Source organism: Phycodurus eques, chromosome 7, assembly GCF_024500275.1.
Source record: "Phycodurus eques isolate BA_2022a chromosome 7, UOR_Pequ_1.1, whole genome shotgun sequence".
NCBI classification, from domain to species: Eukaryota; Metazoa; Chordata; class Actinopteri; order Syngnathiformes; family Syngnathidae; genus Phycodurus; species Phycodurus eques.
In genome coordinates, this window is record NC_084531.1 from 13,947,856 (window position 1) to 13,970,607 (window position 22,752).

The following is a 22,752-nucleotide window of genomic DNA, read 5'->3' on the forward strand; positions in this document are numbered from 1 at the left end:
TCCTTTTTGGCAGGTATCACATGTCCCGCTTCATTACAATCTGTTGTATGCGTTCAGCCGCATCCATCAAGACATCCCTTCCCCCTTTCCCCCTTGGGTGCTTTAACACAGAGTGGGCCATCTCAAGACGTTAGCTGCAGAATAAATGACGTTTCTCATTATTGTTGAAGCCGGCCTGAACTTAAAAGCCTCCCCGAGCACAACTCCACTCATGTTGTGAATGTCAAAAAATAGGAATAAGGAAAATAGTTCCTGCTGTGATGAGTGAGGAGGGCAGGCGTTGAAGGCAGTGGGGAAAAGGGAGGAGAACGCAATTACAACACTTTTTCATTGAAGTTTAACAAACTGTCTCTTGTTCACATTGCAGTGCTGGTCTTATTTTTGCAGCAACTATTTTTAGTCCCAATATGACATTAACTACTTGAGAGGGAAACCAGCGGAGAAATATGTGTATTGGAGAAAGGCGGACCAGAGGAGATCAAAGCAGCTAACCTGTACCCTGCCGACTGTTACCTTTTAGCCCTGTCAAAAGGGAACGCGGAGGAAATAAGGCCATGCCTCACATCCCACAGCTGTGTGTGTATCAGGCGGGGCACAAAGTGAGATTCCTTTCTCCACGCTTGCCACAACTCTTGGCCCGCTGAACCGCACTTGTCCCTCCACCCGTTGCAAAAAAAGGGCTACATTTAGGCTACCATTAGCACTTTTCTCCCTTCCTAAGCAGTTGAAGATTTCAAGGTGTCTGCTTGTTGGACAGTTGAGGAAACCCTAGTCCAGCTCTCATCGGTCAGATGCCAGACACAGAGCCCAAAAATGCTTAATAGCATAAAGAAAGCTGTGAAATTTCAAGTTTGATGCAAGCCTAGTATGTCCCTTATATGTGTAAGTGTGCACAGGTGGGTGATCACTGAAAACATATACTGAGGGTACTGGTATGTTAACACAACAACCACCTTGTAAAAAAACAAATTGTACCACATTGTTTACATTGAATAATAATTCCTTCATTGTAACAGGTACAAAGAAATTGAAGACCTGCAAAAATGACTGGAAACACTAATGCACATGCTGGGCCAGTAGTTGGTACTAGTAGTTTGTAAAGAAATGTTGTGCACAGTACCCCAACTTTGTGTCTTCCCCAACGAAACTGTCTTTTGAATACACTGCCTAAGCGTATGTGTGAAATACACATGAAGACTAATTAATACAACCATTGGATACAGTAGTGACGCAGTAAACTACGATTTACTGGAGAAGTACAATGTGTCACAAAGGATGTATTTCAATAGCTGACGCCCACATCACTCACCAGGCCAGGTCTCACCTTTCAAAGCCATAGACAGTCGGCCACAAAGATGTATTTCAAAATCAAACTACGTTTTCTTCTTTGAAGTAATCCCCCTGGGGTGAAATGCACTTTCCCACCTTTCGCTGCCACACCTTCATGCACTCCTGGAAGGATTCTCCATCCTCTGGAGCACCGTCGTAACGGCCGTCTTGATGTCGTTCACATTTAAAAAAAAAAAATGTAAAATTTGTTGACCCCCTTGAGATTGGGAAAGAGGGGGAAAAAATCACATAGAGCCAACTTAGGTGAGGTTGCTCCAAGCACGGTGATGCTTTTCTTGGCCAGGAACTGTCGGATGCTCAGGGCAGTTTGAGAAGTTGCGTTGTCATGGAAAAACTGCTGTGATTTGTCCTGCAACAACTCTCGCCTTTGCTCGTGTGCCGAACAAAGCAAACACTCCAGGACCTCTTTGTAGACTTGGTGGTTGATCTTCTTGGCCAAATTAAAGACGAAAACTTGTAATTGTTGCACCATTCCTGGAACATTTATGACACACCTGATACACCGTTGTGTTCTGCTGTGGTTGTTTTTGACTGTGACAGACTTAGACATGTCCATACTAGACACCTCACACTCATGCGTATGTTTTTAATTTTCAAATGGAAAAAGTAATGCTTTCATTTTCTAAAACTTTCACACTGAACTGTTTTCAAATGTTTTAGGCTCAAAAACTTTGTTTTTATGAACAGAAGAAATGACACTATTTTGACCCGGTTCCCGTTAAGACCCCGAGAGCGCTGACTTCCACCTAGACATAAATGATACAAGAAGTAGGAAACATTTTTTTTTTTTTTGTTCAGCCATTTGTTAGCAGACTACTTTGTGGTTTATTGATAGTATTGTAAGAGGTTACTCGTCAAAGTGGGATGGGTACTCCTTTGGCCATGCACCAACCATCCACAATGTTGTGTGGAAATTGGTTTGTCATTTTTTTTTTCATATGGTCGCTATCCAATGAAAAGCATGATGTATCTCCAAATTTTGATTTCTTATTTATTTATTTATTTTTATCCGATACACAACTTTTCTTTGTGTTTTGGCCGAAACATCATCAAATCATCAAATCCCGATCAATACATAGCCTCTTGCTCATGCTTATTGCTTGTCAGTATAAAGATTTTTGTTTTGTTTTCATCAATCGATTGATCAAAGCTGTGTCTCAGGGAAAATGAGCTTCATTTTTTTATTGGATATTTAAAGGATGTTAATATTTTTGACATGACACCTATATTGAGCTACTCCTGAGGCTTCACCACTAAATCATTTCCTATTTAAAAAAACAAGGTTGTACTTGTCAGAGCCCTGTTCCTGCCTTTCTCCCTGCCCCCTGCACGTGTGATAGATGAGGATAGCAGAGCGTATGTTTACGAGCGCAAGTGCTGGACTTGGCAGGGCCGAGCGCTCCTTCAATGTCTCACAGTTCATCTCAGCTCACTGATTGACTGGCTGAGACTTCTTTCCAGCAGAGTTTACATTCTGTGCACGGGGATCTGCTCTCACTCATATGGCTCTCAGATCTTCCATAGACGTCTATTTGCTATAAAGCGCTCGCAAAAGAAATCCACATTTTTGGCCATCATTGTTAATTATGATATTCCTCCTCTCCTTGCAGTGGTCCTACGCTTTGGAGAAACCAAACACGGGCAGCGTGTTCAGCCTGGCCTGGTCTGCTGATGGCACCCAGGTGGCTGGGGCCTGCGGGAATGGCCATGTCATCTTTGCCAATGTGGTGGAGCAGCACTGGGAGTGGAACAACTTTATGATCACCCTTACCAAGAGGAAAACCATGCAGGTAGAGAAACACGCATATACTCTGCAGACACTTCATTTGGTATGGCTGCCCAATCTAATGAGAGTCATCACAACAGATGTCTTAAAGCTTCTTTCTTGACATACAGTAGATAATGAGCACAGACCTCTGCCAAGGTTGAACCAAAGTGAAGAGTGTAGAATTGTTACCTTTCCATTTCTATGCCAACAGATGCCTTCCTTCTTTCACAGAGAATGATTTTATGATGATTTTGATTCTATTGTGGGGAGCCCGTTCCTTCAAATGCAAATGCAAAAAGACAAACAAAAACAGGGGTTGCCATATTTGTTTGTTGCGCCTGTGCGTCATAGAAAGGCCCGGCTAACCACTGATGTGCATGTGCGTCACGGCTGGGAGAAGCCAGGCAGGCAGACAAAAGGCGAACTAGCGGGAGGATTCAAGCACTTTTGAGAGAAAAGCTTTAAAAAATAAAAACCGACATTGACTATTAAATTGTCAACTATTCTAGTCGTGACAAGTCAACAAATCTTGGCATCCCTAGTATTAGCCCTGTCGCTACACTAATTTAGCGTCCAAGACGCCTTTGTATTACATCATCTGTGTGCCTCACTCTCCAAGCATGACAAATGTTGGTTTGACAGTTTGGTTACGTACAGGTTGATTGGTCATGTCTGTAGAGTGGGGCTTGGGGATGACGTTCTTTAGCAGCAACTGTTAATCTGTTTAATCAACGGAGTCTTTGCAGTGTGCACGCGCTCTAAGCGAGTATGACTTGGTGACTTTTTGTCTGGCAAGTGATTTTAAACACCCTACCTTCCGACACTACACTAACATTCCATGAACAATAATTCAAGGTTAATGTACTGTAACTGCAGCGCCCCTACTTTGCAGTAGCATGTTTACATCACCAGCAAATAATTCACATTCGCACCATCACTAAAGAGCCACTGGCGGAGACGCCCGGCGACCTGGGATACCAATATATTGCTTGCTCTCTCACCAGGACGATGTGTCGGAGACTCTCCAGAAAAGGTGACAACCAATTCATCCTTGCCATTAACTTCTTAAACAGTTAACTTACAATTCCATTGTAACGTGCTGCCAGTTTTGTCTTGATTGTAGTCACGTCTCTGTCGGGCCAATTATACATTATTCGTGAACTCACTGAAGTAGTCTCGCCACTCTGTACTACTACATATCTGTTGTTGACCAATACTGGCCACTCATGAGCTTGAGAAGTATCTGCACCATTAGCACAATTGACATTGTTCCAGATTATTGCACTACTAATCACTTTAAACTGCATACATTTCTTGAAGTCTCTGCGCCATTTGCACAATGGTCACTGCACCAGACTATTGTTCTGTTAGTCATTTCAGACTGCTCTAAATTGCTCGAGGACTCGGCATCATTTCCCCAATGGTAAAAAAAACCAAAAACAAGTATCGGCATTACCACATTACTGGTAACCTTTTATTGCTCAGTGAGTAGAGCGGCTCCAACTACCGGAGACAAATTCCTTGTGTGTTTTTGACATAAGCACTAGCTTGCGAGACTACGTAACGTTTTGTTGCCTGCTTGCGAGCCGTATCATAGTAAAAATACGTGAATATACCTCAAGCAATCCTTGAACAAACGTCTTCTCCCAAGCACCGATGACCACCACCACACATTTTCCCCCATTTTGTTCTTTTTTTGACCAACACAATACACGCGCGATCGATTGTGGTTGTCGTGGCCATGGTGACGAGTGTATCCGGTCGCATTTGATTTGACAAGATAAAACGGTGTTCGTAAAAGACAGGATGCGGTGGTATCGGAATACAATATTTTATTGCAGTAGTCTGACAGTGCAATCGTGAAAGACCAAATTTGTCTTGTGGTCTGATCCACGTATTACGTGTTGTCTGTCTCAGACGTGTTGTCTGTCCCATACCGCCGGCGTTTAAAAAAAAAAATAATAATTACTTTATTGGCAGACAGATATTTACAGTACTACGTCAAAAGACACGCGACAAGGCTAAAAATAAACCAGCTTTTGGATTCAAATATACTGTACACGATGGCGACGCGAAGTAAATATTACAGAGAGCGAAACATCTGTTTCCAAATGTAACATATTAATGAATTGGTATTTATTATGACCTGGTTCAGCGGATTTCTTTTTAAATGGGCCCTAATTCCTATATAATTTCGAATACACACAGCCATCTTTTAATAAAAGTACAGCTTACTAGTCAACAAATACTAGACGACTTATACTATAGGGTAGTCTGTTTAATGTCAAAGAAGCCACAACAAGCACACCTGCTGTGCAGACAGCATGGGGCTTTAGTGTACACAAGGTTGGCCATGTGGCTTGGCCCAATTTGTTATTGCAAATTATTTAAGTTCAAGCTTCATGGACTTTGTCTCCGAAGCTACTAAATAACCCTTTTGTGTTGTTAAACATTATGATTATTCCATCAATCCATTTTCTTTACCGCTGATCCTCAATAGGGTCGCGGGCTGCTGTAGCCTATCCCAACTATCTTCGGGTGGGAGGCGGGGTACACCCTGAACCGGTTGCCAGCCAATCGTAGGGCACATAGAAACAAACAACCAATCGCACTCACATTCTCACCTGCGGGCGAGAGTCTTCAACTAACCTACCATGCATGTTTTTGGGATGTGGGAGAAAACTGGAGTTCCCGGAAAAACCCACCCAGGCACGGGGAGAACATGCAAACACCACACAGGCAGCGCCAGGATTTGAACCCCGGTCCCCAGAACTGTGAGGCAGATGTGCTAACCAGTCGCCTACCGTGCCGGCTATTATCCATCCATCCATTTTCTGAGCCGCTTCTCCTCACTAGGGTCGCAGGCGTGCTGGAGCCTATCCCAGCTGTCATCGGGCAGGAGGCGAAGTACACCCTGAACTGGTTGCCAGCCAATCTCAGGGCACATAGAAACAAACAACCATTCGCACTCACAGTCATGCCTACGGGCAATTTAGAGTCTCCAATTAATGCATGTTTTTGGGATGTGGGAGGAAATCGGAGTGCCCGGAGAAAACCCACGCAGGCACGGGGAGAACATGCAAACTCCACACAGGCGGGGCCGGGGATTGAACCCGGGTCCTCAGAACTGTGTGGCTGACGCTCTAACCAGTCGTCCACCGTGCCGCCTCCGGCTATTATTATTGTTATTATTATTATTATTATACTTGTTTAATGTTACTAATTTATTTCTGGTTGTTCTTTTAAGTTATATTTAAAGTTGAGTTTTGGTACTTCAATAAATTCTCAAGTTTTAAAATCAGTGAATATTTATGTTTATTGATTGTTATTTAAAGAACAATCAAAATACCCGTGACTTTTATTTTTGCCATAATCGCACAGCCCTAATTATTTATTATGGATGTACATATTCTTTTCTTTTCCTGTCGAACTCTGGGCGACGGTTTATTCATTCTCTCTGTGCGGCCTGACCTGGCAAACGGCCAGGCGATAGTGGCTCTGGCTCATACTTTATACTGCAAAATGTTTTGGTGCACAAATACGTGCACTACAGTGGAATCTGGTGCTGTTTTTGCTGTGTGCAGACCAGCTTATGTGCAGTCCTTTGTCTTTTAGTCTCTGTGACTTCTTTGAGACCTGCTGGAGACTTGTAAGTCTCCAAAAGTCTCAGATAAAATCATGTTCAAATTAACAGCGACTCCCTGGTGACCTGCCAAGTCTCCAGGATACATCTCCACAACCAGCGGAGACTCTAGTCGTCAGATCACCAAATAGTCTCCAGGCAAGTGAGATAGGCCCTCAAATGGGAACTAAACCTACGTAGTCAGACAACTGTACCACCGCACTATCACTGACTATACACAATAAAATGAAAAACAACAATCAGACTTTAACAGAGTGTGCCTTTTTGTGCTGTGTGACAACATGTTCTTATGCCACCATGGAAACTAGTTAATTATGATAACTTCAAACCGCCGTATGGCGGAACTGAGGAACACCTGTATCTTATAAAATTTAGTGTTATCATCTTGATTAAGAATTTGAGTTTTTTTTTAATGCCGTGTTATTACAATGTGGCTATATACCTAATGTTGACCGCACGTTTCACTTGCATATGTATGCAAAAAAAACACTGGCGACTCGTAGCCATATATTATAGTTGGACCCTGCCCCTGTGCCAGGCAGCCTTGCAATGACAATGGCTACTCTGTCTTGCTGCCTCCCTTTGCTCCACTATTTTGTAGTTTAAAGTCAAGCTGACCACAAAGTAGCATTTACATGCATTTAACGTGCCCAAATGTCCCTAGAAAGGAATACACACCTAGAAAAAAACAGGATCAGGCATCTTTACTGAGTGCATTTTGTGTAAACCAAACAAACGTGGGTCATCGGCCACTTATTTTCAGCCTCACAGGCATTTTTTCTGTCTCCTTACTCCGCCTTTCCTCCTCATAGGCTGCTTTAAACGTGCACATCTGCCAGTGGTTTGTGAATTAGCCAGCTAAATTTACCACCTTGCGGTCGAATGTTGTTGTTTTTTTAATTCTTGGTTGTGTTGCTTGTAAATTTGTCTTGCTGGAGGGGGCAGAGGAGGAAGATTTGTAAAGCTGTAAAAATAACCCCACCTTTCACCTGGCGTTGGAAAAAGTCCATTCATTCACAGAGGGAGCTGCTAGGGAAGTATTTATCTATGGCAGCACACCAGTATGTGCAGACACACATTCCAAACAGGTACAAATGTCTTTCTCTGACCACAGTTACCCTACGTATGCTTGGATATATGATATACTGCTTCCTGTGTATATAAATACAATATTTTATGTACACTGCGCCAATCTTTCATGTGTCATTCTCTATATTTTTTTTCCACAGGTGAGGAATGTGATGAATGATGCGGTGGACGTGTTGGAGTTCAGAGATCGAGTCATCAAAGCCTCGCTAGCTTTCGGGCACCTTGTAGTCGCCACATCCCTTCAGTGCTACATCTACAAGTGAGCACTTCACTCAGTCTGCGCATCCTCTATTCCCACTGCCACAATTTTTCTTCCTTCGCAAAAAGCTGGAATATAATGTTACTCCACTTTGAGAGTTCACATAAGCCTACTTATATGGACATCAATTCACACGTGATGCGCTGCCAAACCAAAATGTTGCTCCTCATCTTCAAAGCTATTTAGCTTAAAAAGGAAAGTAAAACACATTGTTTGAAACGTGCACAAAAGCATTCAAGTGATATCATATTTGTGGAGCATTTCCAAGTCCAGTTTGTATTCACCTACTGGCAATGAGAAATTATTCCAACTCTCAGGCTAACCTGCTCTTGCCCGATAGCTAGTGTTCGTATCGATACTCATTCTAATGTCTACAAAGAACATGCAGATTATACTTTTGTGGGCATAAAGTACCACAATTTCTCATCTATAATGCACATTTTCCCCCCAAAAAATCGTCAAAAGTCAATGGTGTGTATTTGGAAAAAACATTTTTTTTCCTCATTAATGTACACACAGCACCCCATATTGACAGAAAAAAATTGAATTGATTTAATAAATCAAAAATTTATTTATTAAAGAAAAACTGAAATATCGAAGCCATAAGTATTTAGAACCTTTCCTGTGACACTCATATATTTAACTCGGGTGCTGTTAATTTTTTCTTATCATCCTTGAGATGATTCTACACCTTCATTGGAGTCCAGCTGTGTTTGATTATACTGATTGGACTTGATTAGGAAAGCCACACACCTGTCTATATCTTACAGCTCACAGTGCATGTCAGAGCAAATGAGAATCATGAGGTCAAAGGAACTGCCTGAAGAGCTCAGAGACAGAATTGTGGCAAGGCACCGATCTGGCCAAGGTTACAAAAGAAACTCTGCTGCCCTTAAGGTTCCTAAGAGCACAGTGGGCTCCATAATCCTTAAATGGAAGATGTTTGGGACAACCAGAACCCTTCCTAGAGCTGGCCATCCGGCCAAACTGAACAATCGGGGGAGAAGAGCCTTGGTGAGAGAGGTAAAGAAGAACCCAAAGATCACTGTGGCTGAGCTCCAGAGATGCAGTCAGGAGATGGGAGAAAGTTCTAGAAACTCAACCATCACTGCAGCCCTCCACCAGTCGGGGCTTTATGGCAGAGTGGCCCGACGGAAGCCTCTCCTCAGTGCAAGACACATGAAAACCCCCATGGAGTTTGCTAAAAAAAAAAAAAAAAAAAAACACCTGACGTACTCCCAACATGGTGAGAAATAAGATTCTCTGGTCTGATGAGACCAAGATAGAAATTGTTGGCCTTAATTCTAAGTGGCATGTGTGGAGAAAAACAGGCACTTCTCATCACCTGTCCAATACAGTCCCAACAGTGAAGCATGGTGGTGGCAGCATCATGCTGTGGGGGTGTTTTTCAGCTGCAGGGACGGTACGACTGCTTACAATCGAAGGAAAGATGAATGCGGCCAAGTACAGGGATATCCTGGATGAAAACGTTCTCCAGAGTGCTCAGGACCTCAGACTGGGCCGAAGGTTCACCATCCAACAAGACAATGACCCTAAGTACACAGCTAAAATAACGAAGGAGTGGCTTCAGAACAACGCCGTGACTGAATGGCCCAGCCAGAGCCCTGACATAAACCCACTGGAGCATCTCTGGAGAGACCTGAAAATGGCTGTCCACCAACGTTCACCATCCAACCTGACAGAACTGGAGAGGATCTGCAAGGAGGAATGGCAGAGGATCCCCAAATCCAGGTGCGAAAAACTTGTTGGATCATTCACAATACTCATGGCTGTATTAGCTCTAAAGGGTGCTTCTACTAAATACTGAGCAAAGGGTCTGAATATTTATGGCTGTGTGATATTTCAGTTTTTCTTTAATAAACCTGCAAAATTTTCAATAATTCAGTTTTTTTTCTGTCAATATGGCGTGCTGTGTGTACATTAATGAGGAAGAAAAAAAAAAAAGAACTTTCATGATTTTAGCTCAGGGTGCAATATAACAAAGTGAAAATTTTAAGGGTGTCTGAATACTTTCCTACTGTCCTGAGATAAAGGCAATGGAGGACTATATCCATGACTCTCTGGCTTCCGGACTCATTCATCCTTCCTCGTCTCTAGTAGGGGCCAGCTTCTTTTTTGTTGAGAAGAAAGACACCACTCTGCGCCCCTGTATCGACTACCGTGGACTCAATGACATCACCGTGAAAAATTAATCACCACTACCGCTCTTCGACCTCTCATTTGAACCCCTCTGTGATGCCCAGATATTCACCAAATTTGACCTACGAAATGCCTACCACCTCATCCGTATCCGAGACGGGGATGAATGGTAAACTGATTTCAATACCCTTCTCGGACACTTTGAATACCAAGTCATGCCGTTTGGATTAACCAACACCCCGCTGTCTTCCAAACCTTCATCAATGACGTCCTCCGCGATATGTTGAACCGGTTTGTTTTCGTTGACTTGGACGACATTCTCATTTTCTCCCGCTCCCCTGAAGAACATCGCAGTCATGTACGCCAAGTCCTCCAGCACCTCCTTGAAAACCGCCTGTATGTCAAACCCAAAAAATGCGAATTTCACCTCTCGTCTGTACACTTTCTAGGCTACATCATCTCCAAAGGACAACTACAACCCGACCCTGCCAAGATCCAAGCAGTCTTTAACTGACCCACTCCCATCTACTGCAAAAAAATACGTTTCCTTGGATTTGCCAACTTCTACCGTCGCTTCATTCGCAATCCCTCTCACGAGCCTCACATCCAACAGCTCTCCGTTTCAATGGACCCCAGCAGCATCCCAAGCCTTCAACCAACTCAAGACCCTTTTTACCACTGCTCCCATTCTCCGACATCCCGACCCCTACTTCCAGTTCGTGGTGGAGGTTGACGCTTCGGACACTGGGGCAGGGTCCGTTCTCTCTCAGCGGAACCCCTCTTGCAAAAAACTTCATCCATGTGCTTTCTTTTCCCGTCGTCTATCTCCCGCTGAACGAAAATATGACGTTGGCAACCGAGAGCTGTTGGCCATCGTATGGGCATTGGAAGAGTGGAAGCACTGGCTGGAGGGGACTGAATTACACTTGGAAAGTCGAACAAGTGGTCAAAGAGGCTCAAAAAACTAATCCGGATCCCAAGATCGGACCTCTAAATCGACTGTTCGTACCCAATTCTGCACGCTCTGAAGTCCTTCAGTGGGCCCACAACTCCAAGCTCACCTGTCATCCCGGCATCACCCGCATCATCCATTTCATACAACAACACTTCTGGTGGTCTAGCCTGGCCAAAGACACCCGGGAGTTCGTCCAAGCCTGCTCCGTCTGTGCCCGAGGTAAGACTTCACAGCTGCCCCCAGCTGGTCTGCTGCGCCCCTTGCCTATCCCGAGCCGCCCTTGGTCCCACATCGCTTTGGACTTCGTTACCGGCCTACCCCCCTCTGAAGGTAACACCATCGTTTTTACTATTGTCGATCGTTTTTCCAAATATGTTCATTACGTACCCGTCCACAAACTACCCTCTGCCTTTGAAACTGCTAACCTCCTTGTCCAACATGTTTTCAAACGCCACGGAATTCCCATCGATATTGTTTCGGACCGAGGTCCTCAGTTCTCCTCCCTTGTATGGAAGGAGTTCTGTAAAGCAGTGGGCGCAGCAGCCAGCTTGTCGCCTGGATACCATCCACAGACCAACGGCCAGATGGAGGGGGCAAATCAGTCCATAGAATCAGCCCTTCACTGCATTGCCGCACGCAACACCACCTCGTGTTAGCTCATTCCTCCTGTGGATTGAGTACACCCACAACTCCCTTACCAGCTCCACCACAGGTATGTCCCCATTCATGGCTTGCTACGGTTTCCAACCTCCATTATTTAGGGAACAGGAGCAGGCGGTGGCGGTTCCCGCGGTGAGGGATCACTTCAGGAGAGTCCAGGCCGTCTGGAAGGACGTCAGGGCGGCCTTAATCCGATCCAGAGAAAAATAAACATCTCGCGGACCTTCGTCGCTCCCCTACGCCTGAGTAAAATGTGGATCAAACCGTTGGCTTTCCTCCCGTGACCTTCCACTCCAGACAATCCCGCAAACTCACTCCCCGCGCTTTATTGGCCCATTCCCGATCACATAAATCATTTATCCCAAGTCTGTTCAACTGAAACTTCGGCAGTCTCTGAAAAGTCATCCAACGTTCCATGTATCACCTGTAGCCTGTCTCTACCTTCGCCCTTAGCCCTCCGGCCGTGCCACGGGGCGTCCGTTGAGAGGGGGGTACTGTCATGAGCTATGTTCTGCAGTCTTTTGTTGGAGATTGGGTGGCGCTTTGCGCTCCTCTCGCCCTCTCTCGCTCCCTCCCTCTCTCTCTCTCTCTCTCTCTAATCAGCTCAAACTAAGCCGTGCACCTGTCATCAATCAGCCCTCTTCACCTGCATAAAAGCCTGTCAGATCCCGGAAACTCTCGCCAGAGTATTATTGTTCTCCTGCGTGCTCCTTCCGTGTTCCTCACTGTGCTGACCTCCTGCCACCAAGCCATCCACCTGCTCACACTACCGCCTGCCGCACGTTCCCTGTCCCGATGACCTGTCAATACGCCCCAGGAATCCGCCTTGATCATTCTCCTCTAATAAACCTTTCACCACAACCCTCTCAGCCTCTGCTTGCTTCTGGGTCCAGAGTTAAATTATACCATCGTAACGTGACACTAACTGACTTACAACTGTACAATGGCACTAGGCATGCTGGGAAATCCTCTGATAGTGAGGAGTGAGTGTTTTTAGCAATGATGTCATAGTTGAGGTCATCATGGCACCTTGCTATCAGAGGATGTCCTAGCCTGGCTATCGCCATTGTATAGTTGTTTAAATGCTGTTTTAAGCCAGTTAAGGCTTCTTTATACTCACGCGGTGACCGCGTTGACATCACTGCGGCTATCCCGCGCACAGTTTCCCTTTATACTCGAGCGCAACCCACGCGCGCAGTTTTGAAAATGTACTGCAGTTCCCCTCCAAGCCGGGGGTGTCGCTACGGCTGGGATTGGCTAGGACACCACAGGGTGGGATTTCCTCTGCATTTTTTGGCCATTTCCGGTAGCCGGTTTTACTTTCTTTTCCGTAACAAGGAACAAAGCAATAACAATGGCGACCGTGGAACAGTCTGCGAGAACAAATGGACCTAGATGACCAGATGATACGTTTAATTATGCTGCAAAACAATCAAGAAGCCGGCGGTGATATGTGGAACGAAGGGGAAGGCTGAGTACGTCATCACAGCATGTGACTAAAACGGGCCAATCATGAGAGATGATCTCCGCAGCAACAATTTTTGCCGTGTGCAAGTCAAGTGATGCAGAGGGGCCATGCGGGCCAATGCGTCGGTCACGTGATGCAATGCGGGCGTTGTCGGTCGCGCGAGCGCGGGAGTATAAAGAGGCCTTTAATCCCCTAATCCCATAAATAGTGTGACTGTTAATTGAGTTTATGTGTATATTCCGCCTCTGCAGTTTTTGTTGTCTTAACTATTTTTTGTTATTATTATTATCTTGCACCAGGAGTAGGCGTGTTATCTGGGCACATGACAACGTTAGCTTTCAGTATGTTGTGCAAGCCGGCTGATGTGCCAAGGGTCATGTGGGAGGTGGAAAAATACTTACAATACACTAAGGTGTGCCACAATATTAAATACATTATTTAAGAGCAAGCAAACCTTAGTATTAGTAATGTTACTAGTTAGAATATTTTTATTTTTTTATTTGGAGAGGATCACTAGTAACATTTTTTTGCATATATACAGTGGCTGAAATATTTAAAACATCACCATTTTTCTCACTACTTATACTTCCAAAGGTGCTATTGTCCTGAAAATTTCACCAGAACAACCCAAGTAATCAATACATACAATGAAAGTAGAAAAAATAAGCACAGAAATTAAGTTGTGTGTAAAAATGTGAAAGGACACAGGGAAAAAATATTGAACACATGAAGAAAGGGAGGTGCAAAAAGGCATGGAAAGCCAAGACAACACTTAAAATCTATCAATAATCAAACAGCAATCCAGCCCCTTGTCAGTGCAAATGAATATCAGCTGGTTCAGTCCGAATGATGGCCTACAAAAAGGTCTCATTGCCAAGGTGTGACTCAAGACACATCACGTGATGGGTAAGAGCAAAGAGCTGTCTCAAGACCATTGAAACAGCTGCAAACTAATTGTTGCAAAACATAAAGATGGCATTCATTACAGGTGCATATCTAAGCTTTTGAACGTTCTAGTGAGCACGGTTGGGGCCATAATACGTAAGTGGAAAGCCAATCATACCACTATAAATTTGCCTCGATCAGGTGATTGAAGATTTCTGACAGGAGTGCAAAAAATAATCAGAAGCTGGAATTAGCAGGTAGGGTTGGGCATTGAAAACCAATTGGAACCGGGAATAGCATTCCGGTTCTCCCGGGATCGTTCAAATTTTAAAAATGTGTTTCCCAGTTTCGATGCCTACAGTCCGCCGACCCTGAATAAGAAAGTGGCGAAAACTAACGAAGCGGCAAAAACCAACAAAAGCCGTGCTTGTGCCCAACAGCAGCGGCGAACAAAAGTGTTAACTATGTTAAAATAACTGACCAGTCACCTCAGTGCAACACTTGCGTTAAGGTTATATTGTGCAAAGGAAGCACTTGCGTTAAGGTTATATTGTGCAAAGGAGGCTTTTACAATGTGGAGAACTCTGACGCGTTCCCTCCCGCTCCGAGCCTTTGCCTACACCATGCCGAACTTTAGTCAAGTCAATTGGGTGAGAGAATAATTAAATAAATAAAATACGTCTATGCCAACATTGATGCAACTAACAAGTTAAACGTGAGGTTGCACTCTTGCACTGATGTTTTTAGCGTTTATTTTAGTCTTTAAACCAACATAAGAGCTGATGACAGACACAAAAATAAAATATAAATTACCATACTGGAAAGAAAGTAGAAACCGTTGCCTTACAAGCTTAACATTGAGCTAAAAGTTCACCAAAGGTGAAACCAGCAACTTTACATCACTATGAATTGGGACAAAATTCACAAAAACGTCTCATAGGTTTAGTTTTTGCAACAGGCTGGTAAGAAAATTGATAATTTGGAAACTCTTTATTTAAACCATACACACTTTTTTGACCCAGCCCCCTAAAAGAATTGTTTATGTGCCCAGCGATTGGCTGTCGACCAGTTCAGGGTGTACCCCGCCTCTCGCCCAGAGTCAGCTAGGATAGGTTCCAGCATGCCTGCAACCCTAGTGAGGATAAGCGGTACAGATAATGGATGGCTGGATGGTATACCTGATTTTTTTGAGTCAATTTTGTGGTGCGCATTATCCTCGAGGGTGTATCATACACAATAAATTATGGTACCTGTATATTTGGAGGTAATGCAAAGAGTAAGAAAGACTAATATTAACTGCATTTGGAGAAAAGGTTCAGAGTCACTAGATTAGGTGTATGTGATCAGTTTTATGACATCCTGCTCTTTTTTATTTTATTTTTTAAATATGGCTTTACAAACGCATAAACAATGTACTCTTCGTTTTGACGCCATGTTTTGGCGACTATTTAGATAAGTGATTCTCAACCAATGTGCCGTGAGCGTTCTTTAGGTGTACTGTAGGAAATTATATGATTTTATATATTATTTATACATTTTACATAATTGCTCGAAAAATGGCGGCACAGTGGAAGACTGGTTAGCACATTTTCCTCACAGTTCTGAGGTCCTGGGTTCAAATCCCAGCCCCACCTGTGTGGAGTTTGCATGTTCTCCCCATGCCTGCGTGGGTTTTCTCCAGGTACTCTGGTTTCGTCCCACATCCTAAAAACATGCATGGTAGGTTGATAGAAGACTCTAAATTGCCCGTAGGTGTGAATCTGTGCGCGAATGGTTGTTTTTTTATATGTGCCCTGCGATTGGCTGGCGACCATTTTGGGGTGTACCCCGCCTCTCGCCCAAAGATAGCTGGCATAGGCTCCAGCACGGCCGCAAGCCTTGTGAGGATTAAGCAGTACAGAAAGTGGATGGATGAATGCTCGAAAAAAAATAATGTATCTTTGTTCATCCATTTATGCCAGTGAGGCATCGTGATACAATGAACAAATACATCCTCTTCTATTAGATGGGAGGAAGTACATACAGTAATTAATGTATCCACTTTTTGTGAAGTTTTTGTTTGTTGGTGTGCCGTGAGATTTTTCAATTGTAAAATATGAGCTTTGGCTCCACAAAGTTTGGAAATCACTGATTTAGATACATGAAAGATGCACAAATACAGCTCTCACTGTAATGCAGTGTAGCTCGGTAGACTGTAAAATGCTGAAATACGCTCTCTAAAACTCATGCAGCCAACGTGTGCACGAAGGAGTGGTTGTGCTTTGTGTGTGCATGTGTGTGGACTCATGAGAAGGAGGAGGAGCCGGCACAGGCAGAGTGGTGAGACAGACAGGAGGGAGCAGAGCAACAGAATCACTGCGTGCAGTAAAAAAAAAAAAAAAAAAAATTCATTTTCAAATTTCAGAGGGACTACCCCCCACAAAAAAAAGCTCATTACCGGTAACGGACAGCTTTAGTGGTTATTTTTCCATTGGTCTCGCTATTGCCTGCACAATATTTGTCATATTGTATTTGATGAAGCTGTGGCTCCACTTCGCACCGCTGCCCTCGGTCCTTGCCCCCAGTCCTGTGGTCCTGTTGATATGAATATTTTAAGACCAGCAGTGCTCTGTATAGCCAAAGCTGGCGCGGCACATCGCTATTCTTATCCATAACCACGTTAATTTCACACTCTCGGACCCAGGAAGATGGATTAAGACTGTCGCCTTGTTGGCCAGACTTTTTACTGATCCACAGAGCATTATAATCCCGTGGCGGGAGCAGACAGGCAAATCAGAAGTCCTCTGTAAATTGGCCAATTGGAAGACAAGATGCCAAAAACGTGATTAGCTATTAGTCGACTTCAAGATTTAAAATGTCGATGTGGAGTAGGATTGTCAAATTGTCCTACTACACATGTGTTTTGAGTCCGCTTTTTACACATAACAGGTGTGTCAAATGTTGTGCAGTCAGTGTCAAATCGAAAGTACTACATTTATTTGCATGTTGTATATTTCTTGTATTCTTTGTTTCTATTCTCTGTCTTGCTGTTTTCACTTGAATGCCTGTTTTTGCAAAGAATGATAGGAGTGCATATTTGTGTGTTTTGTTTGTGCCAGCACACGGAACTGGAACACTCCCCTCATATTTGACCTGAAGGAGGGAACAGTCAGTCTCATTCTACAAGCGGAGAGGTGAGCCGCATGCTTAATCCTGGCAGCAGTGGAACGGGAGGAGAGTGGGAGACGGTCATAGGATCGCCTCGCAGCCTCTCTAAAGCTTCATTACTACAAAGCGCACACACACACACACGGACACAGACAAATCTGCACGGGAGCTGTGCTATAGCTTAGCCAAAGTATGTCATATAATAAGCCTGATAGTGTAACCGCTCGGGAAAATCAGGTTAATATGGAGTAGCTCTTGTGCAGCACTCCAGTGCAGTGTCCCTGACACTCATCATACTGCTAAATAGATTAGTTGTCATTCTATAATCACAGCCGAGCCTTCAGCGTCACGCTGAGTAAGTTGCTGCTGTTTTTAATGTGCATAAAAATCCTCTACCTAACGACCATCTGGTTTATTCGATGAACAGCCGCACCGCATCCATATAAAAGTCTACTCACTGTATCCTCTTGCCTTGTATCCTCTTGCCTTCCCTTCCCACCCGTTCCCCCACCACCACTCAGACATGCTCTTCTAGTGGACGGGGCAGGGTTGTATATATTTTCCTACGAGGGTCGACTCATCTCCTCCCCTAAATTTCCTGGTATGAGGGCTGATATCCTCAATGCTCAGTGTGTCTCACTCAGTAACGACACCATTGCCATCCGTGATAAAAGTGATGAAAAAGGTGAGAGATTCACTGTCTCAAATATGAATGCAAACACTGAATGCTCATTGCTCAGTGGAGTGTATATGGATGTGTGTACTGCTGCTGCCAACTGTGTGAATTGTGTTTTATCTTGCCATCTGTTTTTTTTTTTTTATCCTAACTAGTCATCCTTCTGTTTGACGCCTTAACCGGCAAACCGCTCTGTGACGGGAAGTCTTTGACTCACAAGGTAAGCAAATCCATTGGTGGGAGGCGCTTCTGGCTGTTGAGTTTATTTTTAGGAATATAAATGATCTCTTGATGTTCGCCATAAAGGAGTATACCTCAACAGATTTGTTTTAACAACTTGAATTTCCTTTCATAATCTGTATTTTCTACGGTATACTATACTACAAAATGTGTCTTAATTTATTGCAAATTAGATGTCAATGTGCACACGGAAATTGTTGTATCTTTCTAACAAATTCATTTAGTGTTACAAAAATTAGTGCACACCAATGAAAGTGTAGCAAAGCAAAGTTTTATATCAAATCAAATTCACAAGAATTCAACCTCAGTCAAATCACAATTCTGATTCTGATTCTTTCTTTTGTTAACTGTGAAATGCATAAAAGGCTTATGTTGAGTATTGTATAACCTGATGTCATTTTATAATGACCTCTTTCCCTGGGTTGTGGGAATTTCTACCACTCACCATCCATCTTCTATTTTGCTTACCAATGCGTATCCCAGCTAACCGTGAACTTGCATATTTTCTGGCGGGAGTGGCACAACAAAAATAGTTTCTGGCCAACTTGTGGATCGTGCCTATATGGTTTGTCAATTTTAGATTTTGCAGCTCCTTCAGCCGAGCATTGTGAATCCAGAATGCTTACTACGGTAGTGAAAAGTACAGAACTTACATTCTGGATGAAATAATCCACTTGAGAGATGCAGCACAAGAACTGTTAAATAAAAAACTTTGTTGTTAATTTAATACTGTTTAATTGAGTGGTTGATTGGCAGTGTAGATTTCACTGCATTATACCAAAATATCTATTATATTTTGCTATTATATACAGTATGACAGAGTGTAGTTCTACACCACAGAAAACTATACCCATGATAAGCATATGGTGACTCAGTATTGTAAACACCTCTTTGACAGTGTAAAACTGAGCTCAAGTGTCTTTGTAAAGACGGGGGTTGTATTTATTAGAACAGTGGTTCTCAAACTTTTTACACCAAGTATCACCTAAAATATTTTTAGCTCAGTTACCACCATAATGACCAACGTTATAATACAGTAGTGTTGTAGGCCTAAGTGGTCATCAAAAACAAGACAGGATTTATTCCTAAAAAGTGTATTCATAAGACACTGTAACATGCAGCTTGAACATTAACACTGTGCTTAAATATGGAAAAATGTGTCAATTAAAATGTACTGTACATAAATGTTTAGAAACAAACAGTTCTTAGAGAATAAATGCAAATGTATTGGATTTAAAAGTTAAATACAATGGAACTGTACTTAGGCAGTTATTCATTCACATACCACTAGATAGAGTCCATGCACCAGTAATGGTACTCGTAACGCACTGAGAAATACAGCACTCAAATATGATTATTTATTTATTTGATTCAATGAATTAAAAAAAAAAAAACAATTGTCAAGGCAGCAGCCACCTCATTTTTCAATACTTATTGTTTTTTAAATTTACATTAATAATTTACCTTTTTATATACTTTTTTTGGTGGCACGTGGACGACTGGTTAGAGCGTCTGCCTCACAGTTCTGAGGACCGGGTTCAATCGCCGGCCCCGCCTATGTGGAGTTTGCATGTTCTCCCCGTGCTTGCGTGGGTTTTTTCCGGGCACTCCGGTTTCCTCCCACATCCCAAAAACATGCATGGTAGGTTGATTGACAACTCTAAATTGCCCGTAGGTGTGAATGTGAGTACGAATGGTTGTTTGTTTGTATGTGCCCTGCGATTGGCTGGCAACCAGTTCAGGGTGTACCCCGCCTCCTGCCCGATGATACCTGGGATACCTGCCCGCGACCCTCGTGAGGAGAAGTGGCTCAGAAAATAGATGGATATACTTTTTTTTTTTTTTTTCTGCATGTTGACTACACCTTAAAATTGTGTTGGATCTTATTAGAATGTACAGGTGTTACTAATAATATGGCCAGTAAGTGTGTACCTCTTATTATTTGCAATTATTTTTCATTGCCTGTTACCCCCTCGAAAACATCTACCGGTGTTTTCTGTAAATCATTGTATTGAGACTCTGTTGCTCCTCGTTCATTTTGATGTCATAAATCATACTGTCACACTGTATTTCCACTATATTAAATATACAGTGATAGAGTGGGTTTATTGTATGGGAAAGAGTGGGGAGGGTAGGAAAGGACAGAATGAGTAAAGCTCAAAAGAAGTGGAGGTAGCAGTAGTTGCTGTAAGCGTGGCGTTGTCTTCCAGCGCACTGAGCTGAAGCCAGCTGGCGTGGACCTCAAACACATGTGCGCACACACATTGGGTCCTAAAGAGGTTCACACACACACCTCCTGAATGCCTCTGTGTATGTGACTATCTCATACACAGACGCACGCTCTGCAACAAGACTTACAGGTCACAGTGCAAATGTATGTCGTCTTGTTTCTGTCCCTCACTTCTTTTTCCATCTTTTTTTTTTCCATTTATGTGCAGCTGGAAGTGGTGGAGATAGCTCTGGATCAGTGCGGTCCCTCCACCGAAAGGAAGATCGCTTTGATCGACAAAAACCGCGACCTTTACCTCACTTCTGTGCGGTACCTCGGACGTGAGCCCAAAATCTGCAAAATCGGTCTGAATTTAACATCATTTGCCTGACCTTTTTTTTTGGTTTGTTTTGTTTTGTTTTTCGTCCACTTATAATATTTTACTGTGTGTGTCGTAGGTAGCATGATTCACAGCATGGCCTGGAACAATGTGGCTAACATCCTGTGTGGGGTTCAGGACAACCAACTCACTGTGTGGTACTACCCCAGTGCTGTCTTCATCGACAAGGAGCTGCTTCCCAAAACACTTTACATAAAGGATGGCAGGTGAGACACAAACTTTTTAATATTTTGTTGTTTTTAATGCTGAGTGAAAAGTGACTGCATATTACCACAAAGATAAGTGACTCAGTTGTAAGTTAAAGCTGCAATAAGGAATGTTTGTTTGTTTTTTGCTCATGGGCTCCCCTTAGTTGTCAAGTACACAATAGTAATGTGTGATAAAATCCTGTAACATTTGCGCTGATGCCTTCACTAAACCAACGTATAATGTAATATAATAGTCCATGAGAGTTAGTGATCTTTTGTCACCACTTGCTCGTCCGTCCAATAGGTTGTTGTTACTAGTTGTACAAGGACACTAAGCAACAAAGTTAAATATCACAATTTCTTATTTTATTACTCCATCTTAAAAAAAGGGTGAGGTTAAATAATAAATGACAATAGAAAACTTGACAGCTTTTCAGGTATTTCAGATGTAGATAGAGGGTGCTCTGAGGTCAAATCTTTAGGAAATGAGAATGAAACCGTCTGCATCATAAAACCTGCACAAGTAAATGTTTAAATCCGTCAATCAATACTTTCATACTTTAAAAAGCCAAACAGAGTGTCTCACAGAACAGGTCACAAACACAAAAACAAAGTCAATAGTCAATACTGTTCTCTTGGAGTAATCTTTGTAGGTCGGCCACTCCTGGGAAGGTTCACCACTGTTCCATGTTTACTCCATGTGAGGGTCATGGCTCTTCCTATGGTTCACTAGAATCCTAAAGCTTTAGAAATGGCTTTTGTATCCCTTTCCAGGCTGTGATCACTGAAAATTAACCAACAATTTTAATTTATGATTTGACATTTACTTTTTGTCACCGGGCCAGGTAGCATTGAATACACAAAAACAGCATTTTAAGTTCATTTGGGTTATATTTGTCTGATATTTACATTTGTTTGATGATCTTAAAACAAAGTGGGGAAACTATGCAAAAATATTTGAGAAGGGGCCCAATACTTTTTTATGGCACTGTGTGTGTTGCTCAAGTGCCTCAGTGAATCATTATCCACTAAAAGTACGAGTCCTCTCTTGGTGCTAGCCAGTCAGAGGAAGAGTAGAGCGGTTCATCGTTCCATAAATACAGTTGACTTTTTTTTCCCAGACAAGATAAATTGTAATTGTTGTGGTAACACCCGGTATGACGCAGCGAGCCGCTGGCGTCATACGAAGGCCCAAACGGACCCACACCATAACCAATAAGGAGAGGTTATGATTTAAGACGCTTTTATTTTAAGTGGCGCAACATATTACCGGCTTCACGCTAGTGATGAACCGTACCGACCAAGCACATGAGTTCCGCCACCTTTTCAGCCAATCAAATCTGCATCAAAGGCGGTCACTGAATCACTGAAATCACTGACTGCGTGCAGTCCAGACAGAGGAGGGAGGGCGGGAGGGGCAGAGAGAGCAGAGAGAGCAGAGAGAGCAGAGAGAGCAGAGAGAGAGAGAGAGAAAGAAAGAGAGAGAGAGAGAGAGAGTGTGTGTGTGTGTGTGTGTGTGTAAGTTGAGTTAAAGAAAAATGACTGGCAAAGGAAGAGAACATTTGGAACAAATGCCGCTTAATGGGCAGAGTCATTTCTGTTTGTACTTCTCGGTGGGAACTTCCCACTGGGAGTCTTTTTAAAATTACATATGT

General features: G+C 43.1%; 1 protein-coding gene across 1 annotated transcript in view; it reads left to right on the forward strand.

Annotated features, from left to right (window-relative positions):
* Positions 1–22,752, forward strand: part of ift80 (intraflagellar transport 80 homolog (Chlamydomonas)) — an 81,222-nt gene that overhangs the window by 46,872 nt on the left and 11,598 nt on the right. Inside the window, exons 9-15 of the mRNA XM_061682389.1 lie at positions 2,961–3,140; positions 7,991–8,109; positions 17,336–17,410; positions 17,906–18,069; positions 18,216–18,280; positions 20,739–20,874; positions 20,968–21,115. Coding sequence (XP_061538373.1) covers positions 2,961–3,140; positions 7,991–8,109; positions 17,336–17,410; positions 17,906–18,069; positions 18,216–18,280; positions 20,739–20,874; positions 20,968–21,115 — 887 coding nt within the window. The remainder of the gene's footprint in view (positions 1–2,960; positions 3,141–7,990; positions 8,110–17,335; positions 17,411–17,905; positions 18,070–18,215; positions 18,281–20,738; positions 20,875–20,967; positions 21,116–22,752) is intronic.